The sequence below is a fragment of the Ambystoma mexicanum genome, chromosome 6q, assembly GCF_040938575.1.
Source record: "Ambystoma mexicanum isolate Mex_15411 chromosome 6q, UKY_AmexF1_1, whole genome shotgun sequence".
NCBI lineage: Eukaryota > Metazoa > Chordata > Amphibia > Caudata > Ambystomatidae > Ambystoma > Ambystoma mexicanum.
This window is the reverse complement of record NC_090937.1, coordinates 226,506,899-226,527,822: the sequence shown is the minus strand read 5'-3', so window position 1 is coordinate 226,527,822 and position 20,924 is coordinate 226,506,899. Positions and strand designations below refer to the sequence as shown.

The window sequence follows — 20,924 nt, the reverse complement described above, 5'->3', positions numbered from 1 at the left end:
TGGTGATAGTGCACGGTATAAATATCCTTTAACACTGCTTATTCACCATGAAAGAAGTAACAATTTCTACTAAATTGTTTCTTATGATTACAAACCCAGATGATTTGACTGGTGGCCCTGAGCTATATGCATTTGATGACACTGTTTATTTGTATCACCTTGCAGTGGCGATAATCCGCTTGCCTTCTAACATACAGGCTATTCACAAATTGTGTAATTGAGAAAAGAACGAGACTTTCGAGACAATATATCTTTATTTCATGTACAAAAAGTCATATTCAACAAAAAAAGCGTTGAGAGTGGACATTTAAAGCGAACAACGCTTTTCTTTTTTTCTTGCACACTTCTATCTGGGGTTTGGCACGGTTCAACAGGACCGAAAATGGCGGTGTGTTTACATGGCAGCCAATCAGCCAGTCACGTGAGAGCTCTATCTTCCAGACATGAGAGAGCATGGTGTTTTCATCTCCTCTTTGTGCTCCTGGCCTGGTTGGGATGTTCACTTCACTGTTAACATTTTTTGAAGTACCTCTTGGTTTCAACGCCTTCGTAAAGGTATGTCTGAAAAAGAAAATAAGATCAATACTAATTTCAGTGTTACTGGGAGAGGAGAGCAATCACTAAATAAGGGTACCTCCAAAAACGTATAGTGGCATAACTCTTGCTTATTTTCAACATGCCTGTACGTTTCTAGAAGCTTTGGGACATTGTCCATGTCTCTAACATAAGGGGGCTGGTTGCCAGAATAGCCGCGCAGTAAATAAAATTCTGGCAGCAGAATTACCACTACCTTTACTGCAATGCCATAATCCAAGTTTGAAGGGATGGTGGAGGCACTTGGTTGGAAGTATTTCCTCTACTTTACCTCGAAAAATGGAGGAATTACTGACGGCGGATCTACCACAGGAAAGGATTCTCCCAAAACCCCAATAGAATCCTTTGGACACCATGAATGGATGGGACAACACGGCCTTACCACTACTCATAATTTGGTGGATTTAAACCAATACGAGTGACAGCACTGTTAAGGGAATATCGCAGACTTACCAATGTTCATTCGCCCATACTTATAAGGAGCTTCTTGCGCTAAGCTATACAGGTGTGGTAAACTGTAGGGAAACTTTAGGATCATGTTTTCTTGAAGTGTAAAAACATTTGAATGGATCGTGCACTCTTTACTGTAGCCTCACAATTAATTAAGCCTTATAGACCAAGGAAACGGTCATTATAGCAGGTTCATCACATGCCTGTACATTTTAACTTCTGGCCAAGCATAGGGCTATCATTCGGGGAAGGGTTATTATCCCAAGTGATAATGACTCCTCCCCTGTTCTACAAGGCTTTTAGCACATGCAATTATGCAAATGAAAAGGAAAATGTTTTTATTGTGGGGGGAAAAATTATAGTGTGAAAATTCTAACTGGCCGAAGGATAAGTCTACAATGGAATCCATGGGCTATTATTGCTAATTTTTCCTACTAATACTCACTCAGTTGCTCTTTACTAAGCATTTGAGATAGGTGGGTGATGTCCTCGTGGTGTGTCATAGTTTTATGGTGAAGACACTGACAGATAGTGCAGAAATATTAGATTTTCTTGGTTGACTGAAATATGATTTTCAATTACCTATGCACCATATCCAATTTATGGTCCAGCCATGTTCTGTCATGGCCTTTTTAGTGAGCGGGCCCTTTTTGGATTGGGATTGGTCCCCTGACTTGTAGTCAAAGGACACTTTTTGTGCATTGGGTGTGATGATTCCACTACTTCCACTTGGGTCTACAGCCAAATACCCCCGTGCAGTTCTGCCCCAGGCCTGATCCATCTCACACCGCTGCCTCTCAAATGATGCACCCTCCTACCTTGCCCAAATGCTAAAAAGATTCTCGCCGGCTAGACCTCGATGCTCATCTAACCTCCAATCCGTACCCAGGGATCGCCAGAAGAAAGCAGGGGGATCCAGCTTCCCTGCCCGTGCAGACGCCCTTTGGAACAGTTTACCCCTCACCCTGCACACTGACCCCTCCTACCTCTCCTTCTGAAAGAACCTAAAGACTCACCCGTTCTTCTGACCTGTATTACCCTGCTTAACTTACTTTTCCCTTACTCATCTTGATGCTCATGTCTTGTAGCTAGTGCCTAGAGGCCCACTGGTTTTGTGCGTTGCTATAAATACAAAAATAAATAAATGGTAAACACGTGGTAACTCACCAGGACAAGTTCATCGCCATGTACTTCCCGTTGTGTCTTGAGCACCTTTCCGTTATCTTTCCTCGTGAAGGTGCCAACAAGTTTATCTCCCTCCATCACCCACGCACCCTAAAATGTAAACATAGGAACGTTTAGCTGAGAAAGCATTGAAGAGGTGGGTGCATTTGCGATTCAGCAGAAGAGGCATTGGGTATAGTGCTGGTGAGTGGAGGAGAGAGTGTGGTTTTGGCCTATTTGTGCAGCATTGCCACCTTCAAATAACATGAACTAGAGCCATTAGTCTTCCTGCACATTGATACACAATCACAAAACCATTTTGAAAGCATTACCAAAACCAGCTGCTTTGATCGAGGTTCATGGGTCCCGCATGTATATAGAAGACAGCATGCATGGGGTTCAAACACTTAGGCCCAAAAAATCCTTGTTTCCAAATTCAGCTCTTAAACCATGAAAGGATTTCACCCCACTATCGACTCAAAATGGCCGCCAGTGCAGACAGTGGCCATACACCTTTGACTTTCAGAAAATCTCTATTCCTGAAATGTATTATTCATCTGAGATATTGGGACTCATTATACGGAAGGCGGTAATGGTTAACGGCCACCGTTAATGGTAACGGTGACCGTTAACCATTACCGCCTTACTACGAGGTCCCTTAGCGGGTTGGTGCTTTAACGCCTGCTTTTTGCAGGCGTTAAAAACCAACCCGCTAAGGGACCTCGGAGCTAATTACGGCACCGCAAAATTGCGGTGCCGTAATTAGCGCCTTTCCCATTCCCATAGAGCCCTATGGGGCAGAAATGGGAATGGGGAAGGGCAATGGCGGAAGGGGGATTTACCGCCCCACCAACCTTGGAATGGGGCGGTAAATCCCCTTTCCGCCAAGACGGTGCCGGTATTTTACCGGCATGAGCCATGGCGCTAATAGCGCCATGGCTCACCGCCTACCGTGTAATGAGGCCCATTGTGTCTAATACTTTTAATAACACAATCGGGCCTACTTGTGAAAGGTTCATCTGCCATTTTCTCATTTAAACTGTAATGTTTAAGTGGTGAAACATATTTTTCTGTTCAATTTATCTGAAAAGGCTTCGGCGTTACTACATTTGTGTTTTCATTGTCTGTGATAAGCATCTATTTCGGGGTCTGTTGTTGATTCTGCTAAATCTGTGCTGACAGAAAAGAGTGGGGAGTGATGCAATTGCGAAATATGTGTGAGAAGCAAGCGGGCCACCTGTAACGTGAGTCAGTGCTGCCATGTGAGGTGAAAGTCCCTCGCAAACGAACAATGAAGACAGGTCTAAGAAACAGGCGATTTACCTTCTGAAGAGGGAAGTGCAGAAGGAAGCCTCAGAGGCTGGCTCGCGCAGGTTATTATTACCCGTTATACTCGAACATTCCAGTTATTGTGCATTTGTAAGGCGCTTATACAAGAAAGCGCCCACAGGGCAAGGGGAGGGAACATGCGACCAACAGGCAGATAGAAATAAAACTGATGGACAGGAAAGAGCCAGTCCTACTAGGCCTTGTGAGCATTCGGAACGTGCAAGTGCAGAGAGTGGGAGAAGGGAAGGGGGATAGGTGCTGGTCGAGGGTGAGTTACAAATGACTTCTTCTAGACACATTATTTCCATATGTTTTTTTTTTTACCTCTGCTTAACTGTTAAAGAGAAAACTGCACTTAATTATGTTTGCGTCTTGAAAATGATCTTACTTGTTTCAGTTGTTATTTTCATTTCACTTTTACAGTTCCCCTTATTTTTCCGTTCATACGGGTCAACTGGAATTTCTACCAAGGAAAGCATACTTGGTCCTTACATTTTATGTTTTATTTGCTATAAAACTTCCAATTGTGTTTTTTTTGCAATCCATTCATTTATTCCTAAAGAAGCTGCGAACCTGAAGCTCATCTGAACTGCAGTAAAGTGCACATTAGTGACACACACACCTTTCACCACTGCAATCCAACATGCCCTTTGGGGGATTAGATACAGATAGTAACCGTGTTTCAGTCCCAAATGATGGAATAAACACAGTCCAGCACCGAAATGCCAGGCAAATCTCCTTTGAACAAGAGTACCAACAGCAACCCCATACACGTGTTTCAGCCTTGTTGGGCCTCATCAGTGAGGTGGAGCTATGCCTCTCTGAGCACAGTGAGCAAGGGGTCCACGTCAGGGTACCCTCAGGTAACTTAGGGTGACCAACCCCAAGTTCCTTACAAAAATACAAAAAAGGTAGCAGGCGCCCCTCTCTAGAAAGAACATAGCATGATAACCCGTTCTGTGTTTTTTCCCACTTTGAGAGTCTACAGCCATCGCTTTTAGCTCACTGTGCCTTTCGCAAAGTAGGAATAACCATTTGCATATCAGTCTTTGTCTCAACCACAAGGGCAGAGCAGGACCGAAATGCCAGGCAAACCTGTACAGCGATGGCTGCGGACTCTCAAAGTGGGAAAAAACACAGAACAGGTTATCATGCCATGTTTTTTCTAGAGAGGCGCGCCTGCTACCTTTTTTGTACACCTGATTAAGAAGATTGCCACATGTCAGTGGCCTTCGCACCCACTCCAGTATCTTGGGATTATGAGGGTGAGAAGTTTTTGCAAAGCCTTGCCAATCTTATCTGGGTGTGAGATAAGTTCAGCACAATGCTGGGCCACAGGAGCAAAGTCCTATTTTCACAAACTGCCTTTTTGGAGTTACTATCAGAGCGTGCACAGAGGTAACGAGGCCTGCTGAATGGAGAGCAAATGGGGTGAATGTAAGAGGGCCACAAGCACATACATCTGGTTAAGAATCCCATCTCCACCTACAGTGACAGGCAAAGTGCTGCAAGGCAGGATAGATGTGAGGACACCACAAATAATCCACAGCAAAGGCATCAAATGCATGGACCAGACCCCCAACATTGTCTGACAAACCTAAAGGGGACTGGTATGGACAGGTCCTGGAGTTTCATGTGCAAATAGTTGGTTTGTGTTCTGTTGAGGTTCACAATGGCAGTGGTCTGCCTAAGGCCATGATTTAGTTAACACTGGATATTGAATGCAGGAAGGCTGTATAACTCAGTTGGTAAGTGGACTATATTTAGCATCAAAGCACAAGTTAAGATCAAGGGTACTCTATGACTTCCAAAAACATATTTTTTCTTTCCACCAATGTGTTCTTTTTTTAACCAAAACTGCCTTCCTCCCCACAAATTCATTTTTGATTTGGGTGTATTTGGTGGTGTTAGTGCAACCTAAAGCCAGAACATTTCTACTGTTAAACAAGAACGAGAAAGGGGAGTTCAGGAGCAGTCTTTCCTATTGACATGGCAATTGGCCGATGCTTACGGTATGAAATGGCCAAAGTACCGCTGCTCAGTGACTTTTTTTTCCAGGAGCTGGTGAGGCCACCAAGTAGCTCCCTCTCTTAAAAAACAGGAATAATGCCGGGGCCTGCATCATCTAGGAGGAAGGCTTTCAGGGGGCACTGCCCTTAGCGACAGACTCACCGCCGTTAGTAAGGTCCCTTTTTGTTTGGGGATTATGGAGGAGTCAGCAAGAAGTGATTTGGCCTGCGGTGAGTATGGCGCGGTTGACGAGCTCCCCCAGCGCCTGTGTGGTGGCAGCTCACCCCTCCGTTATCTTGGTGGGTCGACTGGGCCTGGCCTTGACACGCAGGCCGTCGTCCCGGTCAACTTGCGGGTACCTCTCCAGCAAGTCCACCATGCTCTCCGTCCCTTTTTCAGGGCATTCTTTGGTCCCTGCTTTTCAGCACCAACCGGATATGCCAACGATTCTGACTATACTCCCTAGAGGGATCGAGCGCTTTTCCCCATTGTCTCAGCCACCTCGTCTTTCCCTCGTTCTTGCCCTTTTCCCAAAGTAGATGTGTTCTTCTCTCCGCTGCTCCACTGACTAATATCAAGATTGGGTTTTCTGTTAGGATTGTGTTGCATGCTGCCCCCGCCCACTACTGTAAGCACCTCCCCTCTTAGGTGCTTTGCAGTGCTTTCCCCTTTTTGCTTGGGCTGCATTTGTTGATGCCGGCAAAAGCCTGAGGCACGTTTTGCGTTTGGATTTGAATGGCGGGCCACACATGCTGTGTGGTGCAGCTGAAGCAAGACGCACAGGAACATACGTGATAGTGCATTGAGCTTTTTGGCATCCAAGAATTGCGATGTGTGCTTTGCTCAGGAATGTGGTATACTGTATGACAAGTCATACAAGCAACTTGTGGTGGGGTGAATGCACGGTCTGTCATTTTGACCCGGAGGAAATGACTACAAGTCGTCGGGTATTGCCATCCTTGTGAAGGGGAGGCAGATCAGGGGTGAATCAGTGCCAGAGCAGGTGAATGTCAGAGTGTTGACCATCGACAGCTCATGGGCCGGGTTAACCAATACGACTGATCAACGTGTATACCCCCCTGACGAAGAATGAATGATTGTAAGTGTTCCAAAACCTGAGGCTGCTGCTCGCCACCTCCGAGCAGTGGCGCCCCCAGACATTTTTCATAGGGGTGGCCACACTTGAAGTCTTGGGGTGGCACACCAAAACAAACATACATAAATGAATGGGCCGGTGGGGGGGCCCGTGCTTTTATAAGGGTGGCCGTGGCCCCCCTTGGCCACCCCTTGGAGGCGCCCCTGCCTCCGAGACCATCCTAATGTGAGGTGACTTTCGCTGCACCGTTGAGGAGAATGGACGCGCAGGCCCTGGCTCTGCAGGGATGGATGTGAAGTCTAGGCTGCTCTGGGAGATGGCATCGGAGGTATGGGAGTGAATGCAGGGAATGACTCCTGGAGTCACCCTGATGGCTCTGTGTGCTCCAGGACTGACTTCATCTTCCCCTCCCAGATGGTAAAGGCTGTTTAGAGCTCCATGGTTGTCGTTCACTTTACTGACCACCGAGTGATCAGCTACAGCACACCGGAGCCGCAACAAATTATGTTATAAAAAACCGGCCCAGGGTGGCTTCAAGGAAAACCGGCCCCCAGGTCCTCAAAGTCCATCGGCCACGGGCCGATCGACCAATACAGCCAGTCCGGCCCTGTACAGCAGGGAGATTTCAGGAAAGTTCCCAGGGGCCCTAAGTTCCTTGAAACTGAATTGCACATGGTTGGACAGTGAGGAGACTAAGGCAAACCTCAGAGAGGCATACCCAGGGTAGAGAGGCATGAAGGGCTGCTTTCCATCTACGGGGGAGTGGTGGGAGTGGGTCAAGACACCAGTTCAGAACTTCTTCCAGGAGGCACGCAGAGCTGCTGCACAGGAAAAGAAGAGAACATTCAGGGAGCTGCAAAGAAAACTGCAGAGACTGTTTGAACTCGAGCTCGGAGGCTGGGATGGATGACCTGGAAGAAAAAAGGAAGGGGGTAGGTGACCACTTCCGGTCAGAATCCAGGAAAGTCATGTTCCGTTCCAGGGTCGAGTAACTTCAGAACGATGAGTGGTGCCACTCGTTTTTCTTCAAGAAGCCACACACCACAGCCACACCCTCAGCAGAACTCTGCAAACCTTAGAGTAACCTCCACTGAGGGAAAGAGGTCATGAAGGTTTTCACAGACTTTTAGGCAAACCTCTACTCACCAAAGGTGTTGGAGAGAGATCAGGCAGACATGTTCTGGCTGGGATCTCAAATACACTGGCCCGTGAAGATATAGCAGGCCTGAACACCCCTTTCATGACGGGTGCTCTACACTAGGCAGTCATGTCCTCCAAGCGTGGCAAGACCCCAGGCTGTGACGTTCTCCCAGTCAAAGTGTATGTCAAACTCTGGGACCTGATCGGCCGGATTTGCTCAGGCTATACAGGGCAATGGCAGAAAGGGGTAGCATGCCACAGTCCCTGAGGGAAGGCACGATCACACTCAAGCAAAAAGGAGACAGAGAGGAACCTCAAGAACTAGAGGACCAACTAACTCCTGAATGTGGACTACAAGATCCTTGCAAAAGTAATGGCTAACCATCTGAAAAGGGTGATTGTGATGATAGTCCACCCAGAGCATTCATGCGGGATACCCGCTCGCCAGATCGCCAACAGCCTGTCCCTGATCAGGGACGCAATCAAGTAAGTCAAGGACTGAAAGGTCAGTGCGGCACTCGACAGCCTGGATCAGGAAAAGGCATTTGACCCAGTCTCCAACAAGTTCATGGCCTGGACTCTACTTGCACTGGGTCTGGGAGACCTCTGTGACATGGTGAATTTAATGTATAAAGACATCTTCAGTACTGCTATGGTTAAAGATTGGAAGGCCACCTCCATCCCGTGGAGTCAGGGGTCCAACAAGTGTGGACCCCTGACTCCACCCTTGTTGGACCCCTGGGTGTTCACTCTCACCTGTTCTGTTTGTTTGTTATAGAACTCCTGGCATAACACTTCTGACGGAACAAGGACATCAGAGAGATCAAGTTACCAGGAAGCAATGGAAAAGGTGATCTACATGGATGACGTCTCCGTCTTCTGCACAGGTGAAACCTCAGTGAGCGTGCTGGTGAAGACCTGTGAGGACCTCAGCTATGCTTCAGGAGCCAGATCAACTGCATGAAGTCAGAGGCCATGCTCTTCTTAGACTTGAACACTGCACACAAGCCATTGCCCTTCCTCATCAGGCCAACCCACATGAAGATCCTCGGATTCTGGTTTGGACACGCCAGGGCCACAGAGAGGATGTTGGATGAGCGAGTGGTGAAAACCAAGCAGAAGCTGGGGCTCTGGAGCCTTTGGAAGCTGACCATTGAAGGGAAGGAACTGAGGAATGATGTGCTACCGGTGCTGCAGTATGTGTCTCTGGCCGGCCAGTGCAGAAGAGGACTGCGAGGACCATCACCCGGATGGTGTTCTACTTCATCTGGAACTCCAAGATGGGCCAAGTGAATAGAGACACAAAGGGGCACGATAAAGGAGGGAAGGAAGTGCCAGACAAACACATCATCCTGAGAAGCTTCTCCACCTGCAAATGCATGAGGATCACACTGAAGAGCAGAGACGAGAGTCACGTCGGATTCCTGAAGTCCTGCTTCTTCCTCCTGCTGGTCTGGCTTAGGAATTCCAGCTGGAAACAGTGACACGGACCAGTGGAAGACAGAGGCCATCTATGCACACATCTATGAGAGGGACATCTGTGAGCAGATCAGCCCTCTACCCTCAGTGAGAGCAGAACACGTGTGAGAGATGTGGTGAACCAGAAGAAGGTGTCGGACAACTTAATGACATGTTCAAAGTGGTTCTATTTAAAGTCAAAGAAAACTCCTAACTTGCCCCATCGCTATGAGGGAAGTTCCCTAACTAACAAAACTAAAGCTAAAGGTGCACGTCAAGTTCAACATAAAAAGTATTTTGTCCGAATCCTAACCAAGTAACTGATCCCATCACTTTAGAAAATGCCTAACTAAAAGGAAAACATGGAGGCCTGCACAACAGCCTCTCTATCAGCCTTGATACACAATGTTTGTGTCTCTTTCGATTGGATTCAGTGGAGCCGTGTTCCCGTTCCATTCTCGTAGGCTTGTATGCTTCTCGCAGCTATTCCGAGATTTAGTGGGGCCATGCGCCCATTACACTCCCTTGAGTTCTCGTATCTTTGGGGGCTATTCCAGCCATGAATTACAATGTTCATATTTCTTTCATTCAGGTTTAATGGGGCCATGACCCTGATACTCTCCCTTCAGTTCTCGTACCTGCATCGGTTTCGGTATTCGTAGAAGCCAGCAGTCGTATGACTCACTCGCCTGTAGAATTTGGCAACATCTGCTTCCCCATCGATATCTCTATCAGTGGGAATGGTTGTTGTAGAATGGAGCTCGTGACCTCGAGCTCCATTACACTTTTGGGTCTCTGCGTCGATTTCTGGGCGGCTCACCACTTCACTTCAATGGTCATGTCACCCGAGAAGACGGTTCCCTTCTTGGCATCTCTCCCCCTTGATTGAGTTGCCTGCTCAATCAAGGTACCTGCCGTTCAGCATCCAGCTAGCGGGTCTTGCTTCCCTCACGCCACTGCTGGCTCCATGGCTCCACGTGGCTCCAGCCCTCCAGGACATCAATGCTACTGAGGTTCTCCTCTCCGTAGCACTTGCTCTCTCTCCTCTGTAGGAGTCTCCCTCCTTACACAACTTAGTGGAACACCAGGGATTGTGTCCGTCTTCCTTGACCATGGCATCTAGGTGCTGTTCAGCATTACCGGCAGCCAATAGATACAACGACAGATCTTTGCAGAATATAGTCTTTCCAGGAGATGCCTTTCCAACATCCATATATGCAGAAAGAGTGGTTTGGACAGGTAATTCATCTGTGGTATGGGAGTCTTTGGGCCTCATTTCAAGTGCAGCGGTAACCCGACGGTGCTACCGGCGGTTTGCCGAAGGACTGTAACACTGTTTCCGGTGCCTGATATCCCTGTGACACCGGGACATTACAGGTTATGGTGGGCCGGGATGTCAGGTGCTGGAAAATGTTAGTCCCCATTCCCGTGGAGTCCCAAAAGACTCCACGGGAATGGGGACTCGGAAGCACCGGCACCGTCAGTAACAATGCCACTGCTTCTGTGACAACTGTGCCTACCGGGGCCGATACAGTGCCTACCGTGGCAACGGCACCGGCAGGCACAGTTGTAGTCTGCTGGTCTGGAAAGGGTGCCGGTACGTTGCTACCGGCACCCTTAATTCCAGACTGGCAGACTTGTGATGAGGTCCATTGTCCCCAAGAGGGGAGTCACTCCCAGTGAGGCCACTCTTGTCCAGACCCCTAGGGAGGGTCTTGTGTAGGTGGATCACCTCCCTACGCTCAACAAGAGCGGCTCCCCTCTGGGGAGAAGGGATGAATTGTCCAGATTCGTTACATAGAACTTTGCATCAGAGCGTCTGACGAACAAGCACAAAGACATTGCCTGGATAGCTGTCCAGGGGCGTGTGCTAGTGAGAGCCTTCATGCACACTAGAGGACTGAACCGCTTCAGGACCTGCCTGAGGGGGATGCACATCAGACGACACAGAGCACCACCACCTCTGAGACTGCACCTACGCCAGAGACCTGATGAGAGACTTGTTCACAGAGCTGGGGAGCCTGATCCCTACAACTGACATAATTGCTGAGTCAGTGTTTTATGGTTTGTTCCCGGGGTCCCACGCACAGAGAGGCATCCAGGCCTGCTAGCAAATCCTGGGCTGTTTTAAAGATGTGCTTCTCTTTTCCATGAACTGCCTAATGGCAGGGAAGAAAGAAACATCAGCCGAATCCTGCTGGCGGATGATCCACAGTCTCCTGAGGGACTACAAGATCATAGATGGATCAGACGACAACAGCTATGAGAATGTGTGAGCAATGCACACCTTAACCTAACCTGACCTTTCCATTCACAGGTAAAGGTCCATGTGTGGTCCTACACATGCATTGACAAACCGAGTTTAAAACTGTGAAATATTGAATTACTCCTGCATCTGACAACAGCGTAATAGCAGAGTGGTAACAACTTGAACCTATTGCGGGTAGAGTGGATTAACCACAACTGTTTTGTGAGATTTTTTACCAAAACAAATTTAAACAGCAAAACGTTTTGATTGGATTTTTGATTGGATTTACCTTTGAATTCTAATTGTGCTTTAAGCAATGGGACGGATTTGAGGTGAGATGAGGAGACCCTAAAATAAAAAAAACATTTGAGCCATCCGGCCGTTTGGGGCGAAGGCAGTAGTCATGCTACTGTATGTACATTGAGAAGGGGGGGTGTGAGGTGGCATTGTGGGCACCCTATCCAAGGTCTATATTTGGACTGGACCTACACCAACCTGGTAGCTGGCAGCATGAGTATTGTGGGAGCAGTGAGGCGGGTGTGGGGCGGGGTGCTTGCATTAATAGGCTCGAACTCCAGAGTTCTCAACACCCTTTAAATGCTAGCTCCAGAGCATTCCTGCCCCGTCCCTGATGGCCGGTGTAGAGCACGTTGGTGGGTTGGGTGCTGGGGAGCCTGCTGATGGGCAGCCTATATGTTTGGGGTGGGGTTGTCTGCCTTTCTGGTCGACTTTGTGTCTTTATGTGTTTGCTGGTGATCAATGTTGCGGTAAGGATGTGTATTAGCAGGCAATGTCCGGTGTATAGACCCTACAGCAGCCGCCTGAGCCATAAAGAAACAAATTGGTGCCCGAGCTGGGTCTGCGGAGTTGGGGGAGGGAGTTAGGGACAGAGGAGTAACTTTGCTGAAAAAGTTGTGGGGACATCATGAAAACTGAAAGAAAGGGGAGGGGTGGAGTGGGCGGACGTTGCACTGAGGGATACGACTAAACTACTACACAAGAGTCCATTGCCGACACGGTCGGTTATAACTTTGAGACTAATGGGTATCTTTAAAATTAAATTCTAAAGACACGCCCGTCTTCTGAAACTTACATCACGGTTCACAATACCCTAACATTAAAATGTTTGTAACCATGAACCATACATGCTCATTTGGACAGCTTATGTTTTTGGATGCAAGTATAAAATGGCTGCAACATCAGCCACTCAAATGGGGTACAAGGCCTGTTTTGCTTATTGTTTCTGAAGAATTTTAGAGGAGGGGGGGACTAGGTCTCAGTGTGGGCATGCCAGCCCCAATACAGAGACATCTATAGGGAATGATATCTACATACAGGGCAGGATACTGTACAAGAGAGAACCAATAAACAATGCACAGAAAGGCTTGTAGCTTTTTCAAACTTTAGCCTGACCAGTAATAAGCTGATGACGCGTTTTAAATAAAACTGCCTTCTAATGCATGGTAAAGGGCCCACAATTCCTCAACCACTACCTCCTCACTATTATGCAAGCCTCAGGGGTTATTTTGGCAAAACAGAGCAGGCCCATGCTTTATCTAACAGAGCTGGCATTAGCATCTCTTATTAGTGCTGGACTGCAGCTAGTGAAAATCATGGTGCGGCAGTGTAGAAAGGGTGTTTGGCCTAGTGGATTTACAATTTGAAGCAACTTCTTTGCTTTATGTGTTTAAGTGTGAGCACAGTATGGCATGCTCGTCAGAGTCATATACACAAAATATTCCAGTGTACTCTTGTATGGACATTGGGCACATCAGACAAAAACAGGTATGTGTGCTGTTACATTAGTGAGCACCACATGGACGCCATTAACTGGGTGGTGACTTGTACAGTGCACAAACCATTGTTGTAAACATTTCACTGCATTGATTTGCCATTGGCTACCGTCTGCTTGGTGACAGACAATTAACTCTACTTTCATAATCAAGGTGCCAAGTGGCATCTTGATTAGGATCCAGGAAACAATCTTAAGAAAAAATTTACAATTTGGGACAAATCCCCAAGGCAACGGGCAGTACCAGGTGGTGATTGTCATTCACCCAGTGCTTTAAATGGACCAGCCCTACCTGCACTCCCACATGCACCACCCCACCCATTTTATAGTTATTATCCATAACATGTATAGGATCTGTACCACTGGCTAGATTCATGCTATATTAAAACAAATACATACATACATACCCTCCCCACACACAAATCCCATGATTCCCCCACACACGCCCTCTGCCCCCACCCCCCACACATACTCGCATCCCATGTCTGCCAAATGAGAACACTGAAATTTAGGGTGTTTTTGGGGTTGGGGCATGGATGGGAGAGTGCCGCAAGAGGCCTAATATACTTATGGAAACTCCAACAACTTAAACAGGAACACACAACAAGTATTACAGCTCCCTCAGTTTCGGGGCAGGGTTATTAAATGCATGACACTTTTGAATTTACGGACTCCCTACTTTTCGCCCAGACCCTCCAACATCAGTCCGCATGCACTTTCTGGTCAGCCCACACACTCTTACATCACTTAATGTGCCATCTCTGACCTTACCACCCCTCTCCTACCGACGGGTATGTTCCTCTTCGCCCTGTCTATCACGCAAAACCTTGCCTTGCCCTGCACATGACTCGCGACCAGCTCACTCATGCTGTGCCTCCTTATATTTCTTGTGCTGTGCAATTCCCCTGTTCACCCAACCCCTCCCCCACTACCTCCCTAGACCATGGGCAGGCCTCCTCTGCTAACTCTAGACCCGCCTTATCATCCCCCACCCCTTCAGAATGACCCCTGAGGGGTCGCTAGACCCTCGCCCACTAGTTTACTCTGGGCTTTCCTCTTCTGCTTATCACTGCCCTTCTCTTATCCCCTTACATGCACCATAGAATGTCCCTAATCTTCAAGTAACCTACCTGCCCCATCTCAGATTCTCCTATGTATGTGCCCACTCCCCATCACAGCTCGACCCCCTTCATTCCAAATTTGAACTTACACTTCAACCAGCACCTCGCCCTTGCAGTACCCCACACTTCCCTAGCCCTGACTCACTCCCCCTGCAGCCCCTCTTCCATCACCTCACCTACCTATCTGCTCCCGGTCTCCCCACCCACGTGGCACCTCACATCCCCCTAGACAAGTCTCCCTTCACCTCATATTGACCTGTTCACCCCTTCCACATGGCACCACACCCACCCCCACTTGTCGCTTTCTCACTGTGCTACTGCCTGTCTCCCATCACGTTACCTACCCTTGGTATCCCCTCCTACATGGCTCCTCACATCCCTTGTCCGTTTCTAACTACGTTGCTGTTGCTACCCCCTGGTATCCCCTCCGACGCTTCACCCCACACCCCTCTGGACAAGTGTCTGCTTCTCATTGCGCTGACTCCCATTACCTCACCTTCCCCTGGTCTTCCCTTCCACGTGGCACCTCATACCCCCTTTACCTAGCTATCCTTTTGTTCCCAGTCTTCAGTGGGTAAAACCGATCGTTTGGTGCAACTTTCTTTATGGAGTGCAGCTGTTTCTCAAAGAGAGCCAACAAGCACAGACGTGTTTTTCCCCGATTAGGGTTTATCACGAGGAGTGTGGAAAACACACTCCCCTGGCCGTTTTTCTCTGCAAGGAAACACCAATTTGTTTCCCTATTAATCATAAAACTCAGGACAATGCTTCAGCAGTAACATGCACTGAATCAATTACATACAATGAAGGAAAAAACAAGCAGCGCACTGCGATTTATAATCTGCTTTTTAAAGCTTCCTAACAATGCATTTATAAAGAACACTTTCACACGCACACATCTCAAATGGAGCATTCATTATCAAGTAAAATCAAGTATCAGGCAGTCACAATGCGCACCCCGGCCCTCCTGCCAAAAGATGCGGGGGAAAAAAGGCATGACACATAAATTGGGGGGGACAAATCCCCACGGTCCCCCTAAAATTACGCCCATGGTAAGGGAGGGTGGACATCGCTATATGCTTCTCATCCGGATGGTATGTCCTTATTGGTGTGCAGAGTTGTATTGTGCCTAACCACGACGCATGCTTGTAATTGTCACCGTTTTGCAGAGATAAGCACTAATTTGAGCTCAGGTTTCGGTAAAAGCAATCAAGTTAGCGCGTTAAGTATGGCACGCGGTTTGGATTTAATCCATGGGGAAAGTATCACCATAAAGTATTCGTACATTATGCAAGCTTTATAATTGGCTGGTTCTCAGTTTTGCGCTGCAGAGGGCTCCAGGATATCAGTAAACAGTTGTTCTTGATCAGGTAGTTTAAAGGATCAGAAGGGGTGGTGGGTGGTCCATACCCTGCGTGTGCGACGCAGCGGTACGCACTTTCTCTGAGTCGAAGCGGCATGCCTTAACGATGCATTGCAAAGGCATTGTTGGGCAATCGCACTCTAGGTGCTTCCCGATGCTAGCTGGGATTATCTTTTGTTCCACTAGTTCAAGTGAACTATTCCTGTTTTGGGCTTTTATCCTAATGCAATAACAAAATGTGCTTTTCTTCACATTTCTCACTAGTCTTTAAAATGATTTACGTTATCTAACACACGTGCTTTTTGCTCAGCATCACCAATGCCTTCGTCCCAAAAGCTTACTTTCATTGCAGTCTAAGTATTGCGATTTTGCGCTAACACTTTGCATGTATACCGTCTGAAGGCCAAGAATGAAAGAAGGAATTAAGGTTTATTAAGAATGGGTTGGAGTCAGCTAGCACAATCTACAGGCTATGGTGTAGAGACTTGGCAAAATAGCGTTTTCGAGGCCTATAGTGAATGGTTTGTTTTGCAAGTAAGGATCGTTATTATTAATGGAAAACAATCACTGACTTCTGGGGCACAGCGTGGCTTCTTTCTTCTGCTTGCTGTCAGATTGTATCCATCAGCTGTGATTATTGGATACGGAGGCTTGGGCCCCATCAGTCCATCCTCTCGGTTGAGTATGTAGTCATGGGTTGGATTTCTTCATGGTCTCTGTGGACTTGTCACAGTAAGGCCGGTTTCACAGAGTCTTCGCCGTGATGGGCCACGGGTGGTGGTAGAAAGGGTTTGCAGTGAGTCTTCTGATGAGAGGGTTCGGGTTCTGATCCAGTCTTTGGCAGAAGTTCTTGCTCAGCTTCATTAGATGTTCGCCCAACATCCTGATGTCCAGTTCTCTGTGAAGGTCAGCTATCCTTGAGAAAAGTGGAGCTCCAGACGCTATCCACACGGCCTTGCTCTAAACTATCTGAAACCTCACTCCTGACAGGTCATCCATCCTGCAGAAGCATACGGCAGGGTAGTGGGGCACAGCGTGCCCCAGAAGCCTGAATTTATTGCTGTCCGGGGAGGGATAGGATTAAAATGTGTGCTCCTTTAACTCAACCAATTGTTATGGTGAACACATCTTTCAAGTCAACAGTACTTTGGCCTGCAGGCATGAGTAAAGACGAATGTGTGTGGGGAGCTTGAGTAGCTTATCTTCCTTCTCGACCAATGTTAACTGGGTTTAGATTCAATTTTAAATGGATGTGGTTTAACCAGTTAAAGTAAGTAACCAATATAACCCTCTTAGACAGTAAAACAGTATTAGGCCTAGCAAGATCTACCCTGATCAAGTATCTGTGACTCAAGCTAGGTCTCTTGTCACCGAGAGCACAACTTCTGTCTCGTAGGGCAGCCCTTATGCTAAAGACAAAGACAGCTACTTTTTGTCCCCTATTGGACAAATTGGAGTTGAGCCATGATCTCGACCTGTCTGGGATAGGCACTTCTTCACAAGTGAAACTCTTCCGTGACCTCTGCACTGTAATTGACTGGTTTCAAGACTTTGGTCGTTGCTCTGATTTTCCAACGTTAAAAGGAGCATTTATGCGAAGGCTAGCAAAATGGGATTGGTTGGGTAATTATGATCACCTTGGCACACATAAGGGCTACGTTAGTGTAGCGTCTGTGGTGCACCGCTTTATGAAACCCGAAAGGTATCTTTTGCTGTCCTGACCCAGCTGTTCGTAACTTCTGATTAAGACTCAGAATAAACCAGCTACCAGTTTTGGCGGTATGTGGCCCGAAATGGAACATTCTACCAGAAGACAGATTTTGCAGAATGTGCAGAGTTAAATCTAACCAAGAGTCAGGCAGACATGTGCTGATGGAGTGCCCGGAAATGGGTGCACTCTACATAGTGCTGCTTGGCCCCTTTGTACACGATTAGAACTCTATAAAATCTACCGACTTATGGGTGTTCTGTTTGAATACAGACATTTGTCTTCATTTAGGGTTTGGCAAAGGATTCTACCATTTCTGAATAAGTGAAGCCTGGGGTTGGCAAACCATTAAAGCTATTTCCTACGCTGATAGTAAAAGAATTGAAGAGATTGCTTTATAACAGCTTGTAAAGATACAGCGGGTGTGTCCCCAGATATCAATTGATTGTATGAATGAATTTGGTATTTTATTGTAAATAGGGAATTGTATTGTATTCTTACTTGTATTGCCTTGTTATATTAAGTGCGTATTTTTAATAATTGGTTTAAGAATGTGAGATTGTAAAAGTTCTGTTAAGAACTATGTACAATTAAATTACATTTTAAAAAAAATAACTCCCTTATAAAGGATCTTTGCTAAGAAGATGAAAAAAGAAAAATAAAACATTTTTGCTTTATGTGGGCAGGTGCAATTTGAAATGTGAACAATCTGCCCGCATCATTAAACGCCAAACAAAATAATGTCTCTTTCAGATGGAAACAAATAAACAAATAGGAAAGGAAATGTGAACGGATCTGCTGACTTGTGACCTAGGAGCAGGCTCTCTGCATAAGGGGCTGCTTCTTCGTTATGGTGTGGCTTATCTTCTGTATTGATATTCTGAAATATGATGACTTATATTATCATGCTTGAATACTTCTCAAATAGTTTTTAGCAGTGACTTGATTTCCCAGCTTTCAATAGTATTATAGAGAAAAGAAAACACTTGAATTTATAATCCACTAGTTTGTTGGACTCCCTTTCGAAGACATGTATTCTGTGTTGCGCGTATCCCCCATTCCAGCGTGAATCACACTGGCTTTTCATAGTTTGTCGTCATAAAAACTGTTTTCTTATGGTATCCAATTACTTTTTCTCTGAAGAGGTGGGTTTCTGTTGTCTAGGTTTGTGTGGATAACTGATTTGGGTGCATCACACTGGACATCTGAGGGAGGTGTCTGATTGCATGGGAGAATCAGTCATTCGGGTTGGAGTATCTGTGGGTTTCAGATGGGATGATTGGATCTCCGGGGCTGCATGGATGACAAAGGGGTATGTGGCTGGATGATGGTGTGTAGCTGCCTAATTGAGGGCTTGATTGTTTTATGGGGCGAGGGTGACTGATATGCCGGTGTCTAATACAGTGCTCAAGAGTCTGAGGTTGGCAAAGACAGTTACTTGTGCAATGCTAGGGTGCTTGGTGTGGCACTTCGGTGTTTGGGTGCGTCTGATGTGGAGGTAGTGAGGGTGTAGTGTCATGGGGGGTGGTCTGATGGGGGAAGTAGTGAGGGTGCCTAATGAGGAGGCGGTGAGGTGCTAGTGAAAGTGTCTGATGGGGAGGTAGCAAGAGTGTTTGGCAGGGGGTAGTGCAGATCAGCAGCTGCATGCCTCCGCAGGAAGCCCCACCCCCTACCTCCCATATGTTGTAAGCCTGAGATCGTGCTGTGCTTGACACCAGTAGTTGTGCCAATACTGCAGCGTATATCCGAAAGAAGGTACCCATTGAGACAACCCTATCGAATGTATCCCCGAAGGGACGACAATCTGAGGGAGGAACTCCCTGAAGGAATGTAAAAAAGAGCAAAAAAAGAAACCTGTGATGCCTAAGGTCAACTTTAAGTACCTGAGTAACCCGGACATCTGAAAGGACCCTGCCAGTCACTTTTTTCAAAGTGAATTTCAACTCCCCCTCACACTGAGCCGATTTGTTCCTTGTTTTGTTTGTCCTTGTGAGCGCCCTAAGACCTTTGGGTGAGTGATGCACTATACAAAAAATTATTTAGTTAGTTAGTCATAAGAGAGTATGAACGACGTCTCAGGATACTGGCTGAAGAGGATGTATGGATCCTACACAAACTAATGACGAAGTAAAGAATCAAGTGAACTTTTAAATATGAAAAAGAAGATTACACATGCACAAAGTGTTGCAGAGAATCAACCGTTCAACAATTGTACAGACTCTGAAACGCAAGTCATCATAGAAGCTGGCTATATGTAGTGACTAGAATGCAGGCAAAGTCCCCATTATATAGAAGCTGGACATCAGTATCATGATTTTAGTGAGCCAGGACCCATTAAGAGGAAAGGGAAAATTGTGTTGCAGCAAGAATAAGATGAATCGTGGAGCTGCATGGCAAGGTTGTCTGGCCTGGGGTCAATATTGAAGCAGCCATGTTCAGCTATCTATTCTGGTAAGGAGTGAATGTGCAGAGGATGAATCATCCCTTGTTAGGGTCCAAAGAAGGAACACCAAGAGTGCCAGATTTATTCATTTAGAGCATTTAAAACCTGCAAAATGGACCAAATCGTCGTCTCCTGTCACGTGAGCCAAAGATAAAAATAGAGTCGAACTTGGAGTCCTAGAACACACTAGTGAGTGCCCACACTCCCATGTATTCTCAGAGACAAGGATACTTTACAAGGCCAAGTTCAAAGACAATCTTCATGGCAGAAGGCTTGGGTGATGAGAGATGCTAATTGGGTGGGGAGATATAGTCAGGCCCCATCTCCTTGCAACTGGGTCTGGGTTTACATGCTGCTAAGTGAACCGAATGTTCCAGACCTGGCACAAGCGTGCCAACCAATGAGAAATCGTGTATCTAATGTTTTTGAAGATGACATGTTTTAGAGGTAGGCAAATATTGTCCATCTGACAGTCGGCAGCCAATTACAGTCCTAGTTCCTATATAGTGTATACTTAGATGTTCCCCTTAAGCCTATCCCGATCCCTAGTCGTTTTTCATTATTTACCACATATTTTTTCATATATAACTCTTGTTTTGAGACAAGATTGCTGAGAGAAATCAAGTGTATGCCCATTGATGTCCGTTGTAACTCCCTGTTTTAGATAATTGTTAATAAAACAGTACTTTGCCATCTTCCTGAGTTGGTTTGTTTATTTGGACTTGGAGTTATTCTGTGAGCCCATCCATTGCATGCACTTTCCTAAAGGGCCCTAAGCTCAGTAGTGAGAGTGTCTGAGTAGTAAGGCTGATGAAGTGGTGGGGGTATCTTCTGGAGTCTGGTGCTTGCTTGACTAAACTGGTTGTCTGAATTTGGTGTGTCTGTTGTATACGGGTGATGTCTGACGTTAGGGTCAGGCATACCTGTGAATGACCTTCTTTGGGTTTCCAATACCTAGTGTGTCTGGTTAAGTACTAGTGTCCGATTTACGGCTTGGGTTTGGGGGTA

General features: G+C 46.7%; 1 protein-coding gene across 1 annotated transcript in view; it reads right to left on the bottom strand.

Moving 5' to 3' along the window:
• Nucleotides 1-235: 235 nt before the first annotated feature.
• Nucleotides 236-20,924, bottom strand: part of LOC138515916 (fatty acid-binding protein, intestinal-like) — a 34,911-nt gene continuing 14,222 nt past the window's right edge. Inside the window, exons 3-4 of the mRNA XM_069630683.1 lie at nt 2,212-2,319; nt 236-561 (exon numbers count right to left, since the gene is read on the bottom strand). Coding sequence (XP_069486784.1) covers nt 511-561; nt 2,212-2,319 — 159 coding nt within the window. The 3' untranslated portion in view covers nt 236-510. The remainder of the gene's footprint in view (nt 562-2,211; nt 2,320-20,924) is intronic.